We start from the raw sequence: 12,978 nt of genomic DNA, 5'->3' as shown, positions 1-12,978 counted from the left end.
TTCACTTGCTTCTTTTGGATAAAGTTACTCTTTTTATGTTCCCATCATTCCTTGTTTGGGGAATCTGACCACTTCAGGATTGGTGCACTTCTTGACCGTTTGTGGTGGAGGTCTGACGTGTCATCCACTTCCGTCCATTTTGAAACCTCCCGCTCAGCACCTCTTCAATATTTTATCTCCATGATATTCTTCTTCTCCAAACTTAGAGTATTTTATCTGCACCTGTTGACTAACATTCAGCCTCTTGGAGAAGTGCCGGTTTATCGAGACCATAAAAGATGTCTCGACCACTTGATGTTTCAATCCCATGTATCGAGAGGTCTATCTCTCGAATATTCTTTACGTCTCGAACTCGATAGGTATATCGAGAGGTCCTTACCTCTCGAACTTGGCTTGTGTCTCGAGACTTAGTTGATGTCTCGTAGACCCTTATTCCTCCAGAGTTGTCTCGTGCCTGCTTCTGATCTATCTGTTTGCTTACAACACGAAAACTTCTAAGTTGTTCAAACAAGTTTACCTTAAGCTTAAATATTTCCCGAGTTGAGCTCAAATTACCCGGTTGTATTTTCGCTCTTAGTTTACTTATCGAACTTACATTGTTTTGCCTATGTATCGAGACTTGGGGATTCTTACTTAACAGTTGGTATCATCAAAACCTATTACATGATGTTCCTAACATCCCTTATGCCAAAGAATCATCATGAAGCCTTCTTGAAATTGAGAATACTCCTTAGTATCATTCCTAGAGTCAAGAGAATATATACATGAAAGCACAAGTGAAAGCATGATATAACAAAAATAAAAGTATAAGGAAAAATAAAGAAGAAAATAAAATGCAATAAAATGAAGGATAGCATGGGGTGCCTCCCATGAAGCGCTAAGTTTAATGTCGCTAGCTCGACTCAACCTCCTCAAAATCAACCATCTTTGGATTGGAGAAAGAACATCCCATCCTTCCTAGCAAATTTCTCTTCAAGATAGTGCCTCAAATGGTGACCATCAACAAATTCCTTTAAGCACAAGTCCACCACTTTAAAGTTTAAGACACTATGCTCATCCAAATCAATCTTCAAGAATATCCCTTCCTCAAATCCATTTTTTATCCATAAATCAAATGAGGTCTTCTTTCTAAACCTCGGGTCTTGATAATACTCAAAAACTTGATCATTTCCTTGGCCTCCACTTCTTTTCTTTTCTTGACTTTCCTTTTCATTGGCAAGTAAGGAGAGTCTTGGGTCTTTCTCATGCACCAATAAGAAGTAGGAATCCCTTGATTCAAATATAGGCCAATGTGGGCCAAAACACTTAAGGCCTTCAACTCCTCCTGGTTCCCAAATTCTTGTGAAATTCTCACCAAGGAAGTTTTCATCCATTGAAGGGGTTTCTTCATTCACTTCATGCATTTTATCAATCTCATTCTCCTTCAACACTTCCTCTTCTACCGGGACATTTTGGAGTTGTTCTTTGCCCCCATTATCAATTTGCTCCTTATCACTATTCCCTTGCAACTCTACACTTTCTCTCCAACTTGGTGTTTCCATCTCAATGCACTCATCATAAACCTCATCATCTTTACCTTCAAGGTCATCACCCTCCTTTTCATCTCTATCAACCACATGACCTTCAATTGGTAATAACAACTCTTGTAAAACTTCTTCATTAGAAGACAATTCTTGAGTGGGTTCTTGAGTTGTCAAACCTTGTCTTTGAGCCTTCATGTTTTCTAGTTGAACTTGTAGCTCATTCATTTGCATAAGTATGTTGGCCATCATAAACTTCATCTCGGGATCTTGATCAAGTGGTTGGTATTCTTGTTGAGGTTCTTGATAGAATGATTCTTGAGGTTCCCATTGATTATTGGCATGTTCTTCCTCACTTTGTCTCATGGGATGTCCATCATCCTCCATGTCATCATCGGGTACAATAGTAACTCCCCAACGCCTAGCCAACGCCAAAGTTTCCTCATTTATCCTATAGCTCCCCACACTTGGTGAATGGTTGTAGTGATCATATGGAGGTTGAGTGTCTTGGGGGTATGGTGTGTAATGAATGGATGAGGGGTATGGATTTGGAGAGTAATCTTGTGGTGGGAAAGGATGTTGAGGTGGATTGTAGGCATGGGAATATTGGGAGTATTTATCATATGAAGCATTGTAGGCATGGGAATATTGGGAGTATTTATCATATGAAGCATATTGTGGCTCTTGGTATTGTTGAGGATAAGGACTATGGTATGGAGGTTGGGAATAACAAGGTGAGTCTTGGTAGGGTTGTGGTGGATAAGGGTCTTGAACTTGAGCATCATGGTAATTGTTTGGAGGTGGGGCATGAATTGTACAAGGACTAATGGATGGAGCATTATAATATCCTTGTTGAGACATGTAGTCTCCATACCCTTCATAAGATTGAGAATGGTAGTATCCTCCTTGATCCATCTTTTAAAAAAAAAAAGAATGGTAGTATCCTCCTTGATCCATCTTTTAAAAAAAAAATCTCTTTCAATCAAATCAAATGGTGTAGACTTGTAAAGACATTAGCAACAAAAACAAACAAAAAGCTTAGTCTCCTAAGATTCCTTACAACAAAAACAAACAAAAAGCTTAGTCTCCTAAGATTCCTTAAACTCTAATGCTACAAAAAGCTTAGTCTCCTAAGATTCCTTAAACTCTAATGCTAGCAAAATAAGCAATCACATAGAACCACCAAATTTCAATGCTAGCAAAATAAGCAATCACATAGAACCACCAAATTTCCAATCCCCGGCAACGGCGCCAATTTTTGAACCACCAAATTTCCAATCCCCGGCAACGGCGCCAATTTTTTAACCACCAAATTTCCAATCCCCGGCAACGGCGCCAATTTTTTGATGTGTAGCAAAGATGAGTGATGGTGAGTGTACGGGTGTGAAATGTCGTTCCGCTGAGGATTGGGGGTTATGGCACGCAATATGCAATCACAAACTAGGCACTAGCACAAGGAAATCAACAAGAAGCTAAGGAAATGATAACAAGGTAGAACAAACACATATAAACAATAGATAAGTGCAAAATAAAGAAATAGGACTCAAGCTAGGGGAATTACTATCTAGATGCTTTAACACTTAAGTTTGGGGGAAGAACATTTTACCTAGGTTCTAGAGGCTAGCACTAATAAATCCAAGTTTCCACAAGGATTAGAACAAAGGTTGCCCCATTCCCATGGTGTATCAACCTAAGTTCTTGAAGAACAAAAGCTATTTAAGCCCCAAATCTACCCCTATTTCCATAGAAGAGAAAATGGGTTTGAGATTGGGTTGGCTCAAGTCTCCCATCCAATTCCCATTGAGATGAAAGACTTTCCAAAGACAAACAACAATCATTGGCCACTAATCATTGAAAGATAGAAACAAACCCAATTCAAACTCAAGAACCCTAGGTTGGGGTTCTTCCCCTTTTTCACAATAATCACAACTTAAGCATCCAAATAGATAATACAACCCTAACTCAAGCCCATAAACTAACTACTCATGATTAAATAGCATAAAGAACACAAAAACACAAGTAATAAACATAAATCTTGCAAAAGAAAAGAGATAAAGGAAAGAAAACTTCTCTATTGAAATGGGAGGAGGAATCTTGAAATCCAAGCTTCAAATCCAAGATTACAAGCTCCAAAAGTGTTAAAATACATAGATCTAAGTCTAATCTAACCTAAAAATATGAAAGGGAGTGAATGGGAGTGTTTAGGGTTCAACCATGGGTCAAAACCGTGTTCAAAATGCTCAAAACGAGCTTAAATAGTGAGCAGAGCAGGTCCCAAACGGCCTAGGAAACGGCCGTGTCAGTGGCCGTTTGCCTCCTCTTCAAAAACTGCATTTTCACACTGTAAATCGGCATAAATCAAACGCCCATGTACACGGCCGTTTCCCAGGCCGTTTGCCAACACTCCAGAAATTGCATTTTCGAACTCTGTGCAGCTGCTTTGACTTCTAGGCTGTTTTTCACCATTTTCCGTTCAGAATTACGAAATTTGTATCTCTAGCAAAGTTGTAGCCCTTGAAGTCTTCTTTCCAATGGTTTAAAGATCACTTAATTTGGACATTTCTAGGCTGAGATATGGTCCAATTACTAAGATGTCAACGTGCAGAAATTTCAACACATTGATCTTTTGCTTCTCTTTTGTTTTGGTTTGTCTAAATGACAAAGACCATTGAAAATACCAATCTTAGGCTCCCTTGGAAGTGTTGCACCCATCTACATAGCTTCATATTTGGCCTCCATTTGACTCCAATGCCCACCAAAATGCATGAAAATGCTCATCTTTGCTTCTAATGCTTTCCAACTCATACTCCTTGCAAAATAACACAAATAAGCACTAATTCTCATGAAATTTGGAATGATAAATAAACAAAATAACTTAGTGAAAGGGGGAAAATGTAGACAAATAAGAACTTATCAGTAGGGGACTGACTAAAAGGTTATTCGTGTGACTCGCGATTAATAGGGTGCATTTCTTTTATTTGTGTGCATATTGTTCCTTCTTTGAATGCATAGTTTATCTTCTGAAGAAACTATTGTTCCTTCTTTGAATGCAAAGTTTATCTTCTAGTGAATATTTTTTTTTTTTTTTGTGTGCATATTATTGTTCATTCTTTTGGTATATATTGTTCCTTTGTTAGGTGCATATTGTTCCTTCTTCAAGTGAACATTTACATTTTTCTTTGGGAACATTATTTTCAGTGCATAACTTTAAAATGTTACCTTTACACGGTAAGGTGCATAACTTTGCACTGTAAGGTGGATAGAGTTTAGTCTACAAGTGCATACATTTTAATCATTAGGTGCATAACTTTGTTGTCTTAGGTCATTAGGTGCATGCATACCTTTGGAACTACATGTGCATAATTTTCAGACTTGTACATAACATTGAACTTAATATGCATAACTCTGAAAACTAAATGAAGATAATTTCAAGAAGCGCATTTTTTTAATAATAATAAAAAGACCTTCATTCTGAGCAATTGATCTAAATTAGATCAATGGCCCAGATCTCATCACTTCATTTTTCACTTGGGAGTACATTCTACGTGAACCATCCTTTCTCCCTACATATATATATATATATCACAAGAGCAATGATTGAGTCTTACTAACAATAATATGGGAGTAAAACAACCTCTCAAAACAAGGGAGGCTCATTGTGTATTGTGAATAGGAGACTAGTCTCTATTGGTCAATTGAGTTAGAGACGTTTGAAATCAGTGATTCTATCTTTTTATCACAAGAGTTGAAAGTATAAATTGAGAGTAAAAGTAGTATTTAAAAAAAAAAAACAAACAATCAAACAAAAACAAAAAGAGTGGCCCCTACTAATGAATTATTGCACCAAGTTGGATGAAATTGAATCTTTTCTGTCGGCAAGGAATTATTGCCCTCACTTTCACAGTATTTTCACCCATTAATAATTTAGTAGCCTAGTAGGTGGCCTTGACTTGTAAACATTATAATTAAAAGCATTTTTGCATTTTTTTGTTAGAGTATATCCAATAAATGAGGGAAATGTTGAATTGCCAAGTGATTTTAGGTTTCTCCTAAATACTTTTAACAATAAGATGTTTTTAAATCTCACCTTTCCTACGAAAGCAACACTTAACGTAAATTAATCGATCATTTAAACTACCCTACAAGTAGGGCAAAACATTGTCATTTATTCGTTGTTATCTATATTTCTTTGAGTTGTATCTCGCTACACAAAATTATTGACACCTTTAATTATTCAATCACTAAGGCACAGTACGATTTGAAAAGTTGAGATAACACCGTAACAAGTAACATATAATAATTTTTTTTTACCCAAACTAATAATATACCCCTCTTAAAATATTATCATAAAATGATCACTCACATATAATTTTTATTCTATTTTTAAAGTGGAGCCCCTATCTTGAATTATTGCACCAAGTTGGAGAAAGTGATAGACCGCTAAAATTGAGTAGGTGGAGTTGTAAACTCTTTAAACAATTCATTGAAAAAATAGTATAAAATAACATTTTAAGTGGCTATTTTGTGTTACATGTGGGGTTCACTTCCGATTTAAGTCGGGTCAAAGTGAATTTTGGTTTTTCATAATGAGATGGATAAATTGAGACATTGTAGGGTCAAAACTGATAATAAGTGAATAAGAAATTGATTTTAAAAGTAGATCTATTTGAGTTGAAAAATGAAGGTGAAAAGACTTGAAAGTATCCTTTCTCCCACATTGAAAAAAGAAGTAAATTTACACCACTACATATACAAGTCCCTTTTCAGAGAGGGTGACCATATATATATTTTTTAAATTGTTGCCTTACCATTTAAAAATATATATATGGTCACCTTCTCAGGCGAGATGCATTTTTTTTTTTAATCAAACGCATTTGAGAAATACGTATGATGTGCATATTTGAAAAAAAATAAAATAAAAGGTAATTCGAGTTTGGGAAACGCATTCCGCAAAGGTAGCTTTCCCATTCTTGTCAAACTTTTAGAAAACTCATATTTTCGTCTCCTAGGTGATGGTTTGTGCCATTTCAGTCATTTTCTCGAAGTGATAGGGTGGGGTTCAAACCCACCTCAAACATCGAGCTCACAATAAGGTAGGGGACTGACTAAAAGGTCATTCGTGTGACTCGTGCTTTACAATCTTTAAAGACTCTAGAGACAAGGTCATGCGGGCTATGATTAATCTAGTGTAAACTAAGAAACCTATGTATTATAGATTCTTGAGTCTTGATTGGGTTAGCGTCATGTTGCATGATGCATCCCCTCTCTTTGATTCTGTAATTGTGACCCTTTTTTTTTCGTGTTTAATGTTTCTCTGAAGGCCACCTAGAACCAATATGAGTGCAATTTTAAACTGGAAATTTCTGTGACACTGGGTGCAATAATTCCAAGCCAAAGATTCAGTTTTTGATGTTCAAGAATTGCAAGAGCTCAAGCTCAATTGTTCTCATAAGTGTATTTACAGCAAAATCCCCAAGATTTTGTGTGATGTATGTGTAAGAAAATAGTCAAAATACACATTAACAGCTTGCACTTCGATTCTGCACAGCAGTGGAAAACATTGTGGTACGTACAAGGAATGGTTAACACTTGAGACCAACATTATGTTTCATGTGCCTTGGACCCAACACATGGAAAGCTCCCCAATATTACAAGTAGTGATTTAATTAGGAGTGTACTCGAATTACGAATTTCATTTAGGGCAAAATTTGCAGAATATATATGAACTACATACTATACTGTTGAAGGTAGCATTAAAAAGGGTGGGTACCTGAACAGAAGGACTGACATGGCTGCTATGACACCACCATCTGAACTAGCAACACAAATGCATGCTAAGACTACCAGTTCTTAGGCCCTGAGGTCTGCTTCTATTACTCAGTAATTAAGTAGGAGCCCCAGAGATAAGATATATTTCAAACTGCCCCTACCTACCTGTAAAGGAAAAGATGCACTCAAATTTGATTTCCAGGACACAATTGAACCATGACATGACTAGCATACAAAAGTCTTATCAAACAACAAGGAAGACAGCAGAATGTAATAGCACATAGGTAGCTAGATCGAATCAATTAACCTCGTATGTGACGGCGCCACTGGAACCTCCGTTAGCTAACAAGATGCTTAGGGATGTGTGAACCATGGTTCACCCTATAACAACTGAGATTGGGAGGATCGGCTCTTCGAAGACCAAAACCAGCCATAACAATTCTTCTTCTTTTTTTAAAGCCAAAAGCACCTTCGTCCATAAATATTCAAAGACAGAACATCATAAAGAAAAGGAGGAGAGCCAAACCACTCTGTCACTCCATACAAGGACTTAACCACTCTAACCAATTCATGAGCTGCTCGGTTCGCAAATGTTAAACAGAACAGAACTTAATACAAAAGCAAGCTAGATAGAAGCAAATGACAGGCACGACAAATTGCCAAATTCCAATAGAATACTGCTATTGTCTAACAAGTCTTCAAATTAGTTTCCAACTAGCTACTAAACATACAATATTACAATTGAACTAAGTATGAATATATATAGGGATAGAAAATAGAACTCAGTATTGCATTGCACATACATCATGCATCATTCATAAACTAACAGATCAGAGGCTACATTACATCTATTAAAAGAGCAAATTAAAGCTGAAATGCCAAAACCAACCACGGGCCTGGGATGCTTTCTTTAAGCAAAGCAATCTTCTTAATTAGCTTGAGTTGTTGACACTCATCAGCATCATCAACTCCAACAATCATATATATATATATATATATATATATATAGGGTTGACTTCATATGAGACAACACCTTCCCGTGAGACAGTGCGACAACGTGAGTGCACATAATCTACTTCACGAATGCACACACCCTAAACTGTGTGCACTCATGTAGGCTAAGTGCACACACTTTAGGTTGTGTGCATAAACTGTGTGCACTCACGTTGTCGCATATTTGTCTCACGGGAAAGTGTTGTCTCATATGATTGTAATTCAATATATATATATATGCATCAAACACACACACACTGGAAATCTAAGTATCAAGAGTATTTTAAAGTTTTAAGCTAAGCTTCAAATTCAGTACTAAAATACAAGACATGAAATTTGAGCACTCCCCAGAGTTTTGTGATTGTCTGATATGATTCCAATAACTAAACTTCAAGAAATAGATAGCATACATGCATGCATATATTCATTATCCATGAATTCTTGCAAGCATTGGATTCTTGAATTAGTTTCTACAACGCCTGCCGATCCTGGCTGCAATACTCTCCCTGCCCATCAAATTTGTTCAGCTCTGATCTTTTCCTTTGAGCCAACACATTGAAAGCTTCCAAATATTAGCTGAAGTCATTTCAATTGGGAATATAATATAATTTAATGTACTACTTCAACAACCAATTTCATTTCAATCTAATTTAATTAGTGGAATTATAGCCACAACAGGAGTGAAAATATAGTATGAAGTGTATTTTAGAAGAAGCATTAATTAATTAAAAGAGGACTGCTGTGCTGCTATGAGAAGTCCATGTACTGTACTCTACTGGACTAGCCAGTGAAAACTAGCATTACACATTGGCTCTCTCTAGGCAGATAAACAGTGAAAATAATGTATGTAATTAAAACATCTTATTCTTGTAAAATAATGTTGTTGCCTGTCCTGTGACAAATGCATGAATCAAACTGCAAATACAGTTGTATGTATGTATGTAATTACAATTCTGTGTTCTTGAAAACATACCATTGTTGTCTTCTGCCTAAAAGTGAATACAAGGAGGTATCAATTATCAGTTATCCACTTCAGGCTCTTCTTTCCTCAGATTCCAAAACCTGTCATGAGTAATTGAATTTAATTAAATTTGCTTGGCATGAGTTGAAAATTTGCAATTAAGATAGAGAAAGGGTGACATACATCTAATGTTTCTATCTCAATAACAACCATATCATAGTTTCCAGAGTCATGTTGCTCATCCTGAATTTTCTTGGCTGATTTCACGGCAGAAGGAAGACATTTCCAAAATTCAATTGACTTCAATGATGAAATTTCAGCAAAGTCAATTGGGATCTCTGTCAATTTATCACAATACCTAATATGCAGGTGCTCAAGTTTTGGGAAATTATGACTACTAGCTTTCCAATGCTTGAGATCACAACAACAGATAACTAAAGCAATTAACTCGCAAAATATCACTTCCTCTTGTATTTCCCATTCTTTGCCTAGACATGACTTCCATAGTAACTTGAGCACCTCTAGCCTAGGTAACTTGCTAAGAAAATTAATCTGTTCCCATTCAAATTTCGTATAATGTAATGACAACTTCCTAAGGTTTTTCAAGAGAACAATATCAGTATTAATTAGAGCATGTGCTGCAGGCAAACTTGAAATCCAAAGTCCCTCGAGCTGCTCGAAATAGGCTAGGTTCACAATGCGGGCATTTATCTTTATTTCTTCACCTTGAATACGTACCTTCTTCAGACATGGAATATTGGTAATGTATTCGTCTAAGCAATCATAAGCTCTTATCCCATAAAGTTTATGAACAAAATTGGGAGGATTTCCACAAAAAGAGCGATTGCAATGAATATAGTGTAATTGTGGAAACTCCGAAAACTTCCCTTCTCCATCTAATCCATATGATACTCTTTCAAGACAATAAAGTGTTTGAAGATTCCAACACCTTGACAATTCTAAACTCTTTGTACATCCTGACTTTAGGAATCCTTGAGCCTGGGATAGTTCTATATCATTTCTAACTTTTAGGAATCTCAAATGGACAGTATCCAAATTATTGTTGAGCTCGAAAAATTGATCATCACTAAAGAATACTCTCAGTAGATTGCCCTTTCTAAAATCTGAAGATGATCCCCTGCACACGAAACTGAAGAACGATCTATAGCTTTTCAAAGTATAATGTTGTATTGTAGACATGTCAAAGTTTACAGATTGGATGCTTATCCAGCGAAAGCCTTTCTGAGGGAAATCAAACCTATTTTCACTCATGACAACATGTAAAAGGTTATCTTTTTGAGCTTCTCTCACACAAAAGCCATGCAATAAATCATGCATCCTAAACCTCTTAATTTTTCTTCCACGAGAGCATAGCTCACTTAAAATTATTAGGTTTCTATCCATAAGTTCTTGCATGTACCTGTTAGCCACTGCATCAAAGCTTTCATTCTCAAATGCCTTTACAAATCCTTCCGCAAGCCATAACTTTGCAAGTTCATTAGCATTGATCTCGTGATCTTCTGGAAAGACTCCCAAATATAAGAAACAAGCTTTCAAGTAGTGGGGCAAATGATTGTAACTCAATGAAAGTATTCTCGAACATTCTTCATCATCTAGAGTAGTTGCTGAAGAACTTAGAGCATTGGCAGTATTTTTCCATTCATCTAGTGTATTGAGTTTGGAAAAAAGGCCTGCAACCACAATGATTGCCAAAGGCAGTCCTTTGCATTTTTCAACTACCGGTCTTCCAATCGTCTCAAATTCAACATGGCGAGATTCACATGCCTTTTCATTAAATAGTTGCCAACTCTCACTTTGTTCTAACAATTGCATTTGATGAGAAAAGTCATCTTTGGAGCAGGTATGATTAGCCACCTCTGCAAGGCGAGTTGTCAACAATACTCGACTACCATTTCCATCATCGGGAAAGCAAGCTTTGACAGCATCCCATGCCTCTTTGCTCCATACGTCATCCATTACAACCAAGTACCTTTGACACTTTAAACTTTGGTAGAGTCGCAATGCTAGGTCTGAAAGGTTTTGTCTAATAAGGAGATGAAAGGTTTTGTCCAATAAAAGTCCAAACCTGTCATTTTCATTTGGGAGACAAACCATTTGTGGTACAAACAACTGTAGGAAGACATTTGGGATTTCTGCTGCATTGATGGTCTGCAGCTATTTAAGGACCTCAACCTCTCACTGCTCAAACATTCAGTCTCATACACCATCCAGAGAGTATAGAGTAAAAGTGAGGGAAAAATACAGTTCACTCAAGCAAAGGCAGCACTCAGCACAGTTCATTCAGGCAACAACAAACACCAACTATGGCTGGAGGTTAGATCCTATATTATTCAGTTTTAATCTTACAAGGTCCTCATTACTCGCATTATTGTCTTTCGAACCAAGAAGATCTAAGAGCATTTGCCTCTTACTGTGATGCTGTGTTGCAATAGTCCATGCTCGCTTATCAAAGTGGGAAGTGATTGATAGATCTTCATAAATTTTCTTTGCTAATGTTGTCTTACCAATACCTCCCATACCTTTAATGGGGACAACTTCTCGTTGCTTAGATGGATGTTGGATTAGCATCTCCTTTATACTCTCGAACTCATCCTGTTTTCCTACCATTATTTGTTTGGAGCGTGAAGCATGGTGGGAAGAATCAGGCATGGTGATACCTTGACGAGTAGGTATTGGTAAAACTTGAAGGGAGGCAGATTGCTTTTTTCCAGCTTGTAGATGATGTTTGAAAAGCTGGTAGGCTTTCGTCAACTCTTGAGTGATGGCATCAATGTGTTGTAGAGCTGGGTGCAAAATACGACGGAATTTGAGACAAGGATGTGATTTTCCACTTAGGGGATGCAAAATTTGATGAAGCCTCTGGCAATGATGAGTACTTGTCTGACGAAGGCTTTGGCAATGATGAGTGCTTTTCTCACCTTGTGGCATTTCTACATAAACGTGATTTTCCCGTGGCCAAAATTCATGATACACAATTTTCTCAAAAATATCAAAAATTCCTTGAAAAATTCTTAATTCCTCTTCTTCTTCTTCTTTCTCTCTTTTTTTTTCTTCCACATAAAGATGTACTACTTGAAGTTCAATTTCATCTTCAATCCTGGAAGCTACATCTCTGAGCTTTGTTTCCAACTCTTTTATTGCTTCAACACCATCCATTCTATTCTCATCGAATAGTTCCATCAGAAATCCAAGCTTTTTGTGGAGAGATAGGACCAAGTCTTTGTTGCAAGGGATGAGTTGGTTTTGTTGTAGAATTGGACGAGGGAGAGGTTGCAAGAACTCAAGCTCTAGCGTCCTCATAAGAGAAAGTACAACCACACAAGCCATTCTTCTCTCTCTGTCTCTAGCTAGCTTTATGTATGTGTACGTAATGGAAAGGAGAGTTGTTTTCTGAGTTTGTTTGAGTGAATGGTTAGCAGAAGGAAGATGAAGATGAATGATATCAACTGGAATTAGGTAACGCCACTGATTTGAGTGCAACAAAATAATTTAATTGCAAGATGGGAGACATCATTTTTAATTTAATTGCAACTTTCAGAATTTTAATTTATGCTGCACAGTTTGGTGGCCTCTGCCACTTGCACTACTAATTCAAACTATAGGAATATATGTAGCAACAAAATGCTTTGCTACGTTACGTTGTTGGGAAGATAATATATAATATATAATAGTTAGATCTAACATAGGGAACACCAAAACCCACAGCTTAAAGAA

The 12,978-nt window shown here is 36.8% G+C and overlaps 1 protein-coding gene across 1 annotated transcript; it reads right to left on the bottom strand.

Annotated features, from left to right (window-relative positions):
• Positions 1–9,314: 9,314 nt before the first annotated feature.
• LOC116017528 (disease resistance protein RPP13-like) lies at positions 9,315–12,591 on the bottom strand. The gene is made up of 3 exons (XM_031258138.1): positions 11,625–12,591; positions 9,427–11,273; positions 9,315–9,344 (listed from the first exon to the last, which is right to left on the bottom strand). Exons 1-3 carry the CDS (start codon positions 12,589–12,591, stop codon positions 9,315–9,317), a joined length of 2,844 nt encoding a protein of 947 aa, XP_031113998.1.
• Between the last annotated feature and the right edge of the window lie 387 nt (positions 12,592–12,978).

Source organism: Ipomoea triloba, chromosome 4 (genome assembly GCF_003576645.1).
Source record: "Ipomoea triloba cultivar NCNSP0323 chromosome 4, ASM357664v1".
In the NCBI taxonomy this organism is placed as follows: Eukaryota; Viridiplantae; Streptophyta; class Magnoliopsida; order Solanales; family Convolvulaceae; genus Ipomoea; species Ipomoea triloba.
This window is presented reverse-complemented; position numbering and strand designations above follow the sequence as displayed.

Bases quoted from the DNA above. Each gene is read 5' to 3' on its own strand.
- LOC116017528 (XM_031258138.1), bottom strand. From the start codon at position 12,591: ATGGCTTGTGTGGTTGTACTTTCTCTTATGAGGACGCTAGAGCTTGAG. The intron at 11,274-11,624 runs GTAATGAGGACC...AAAACCTTTCAG, and splicing joins TTCGAAAGACAATAATGCGA to ACCTAGCATTGCGACTCTAC. The intron at 9,345-9,426 runs GTATGTCACCCT...TACTCATGACAG, and splicing joins TTGAGATAGAAACATTAGAT to GTTTTGGAATCTGAGGAAAG.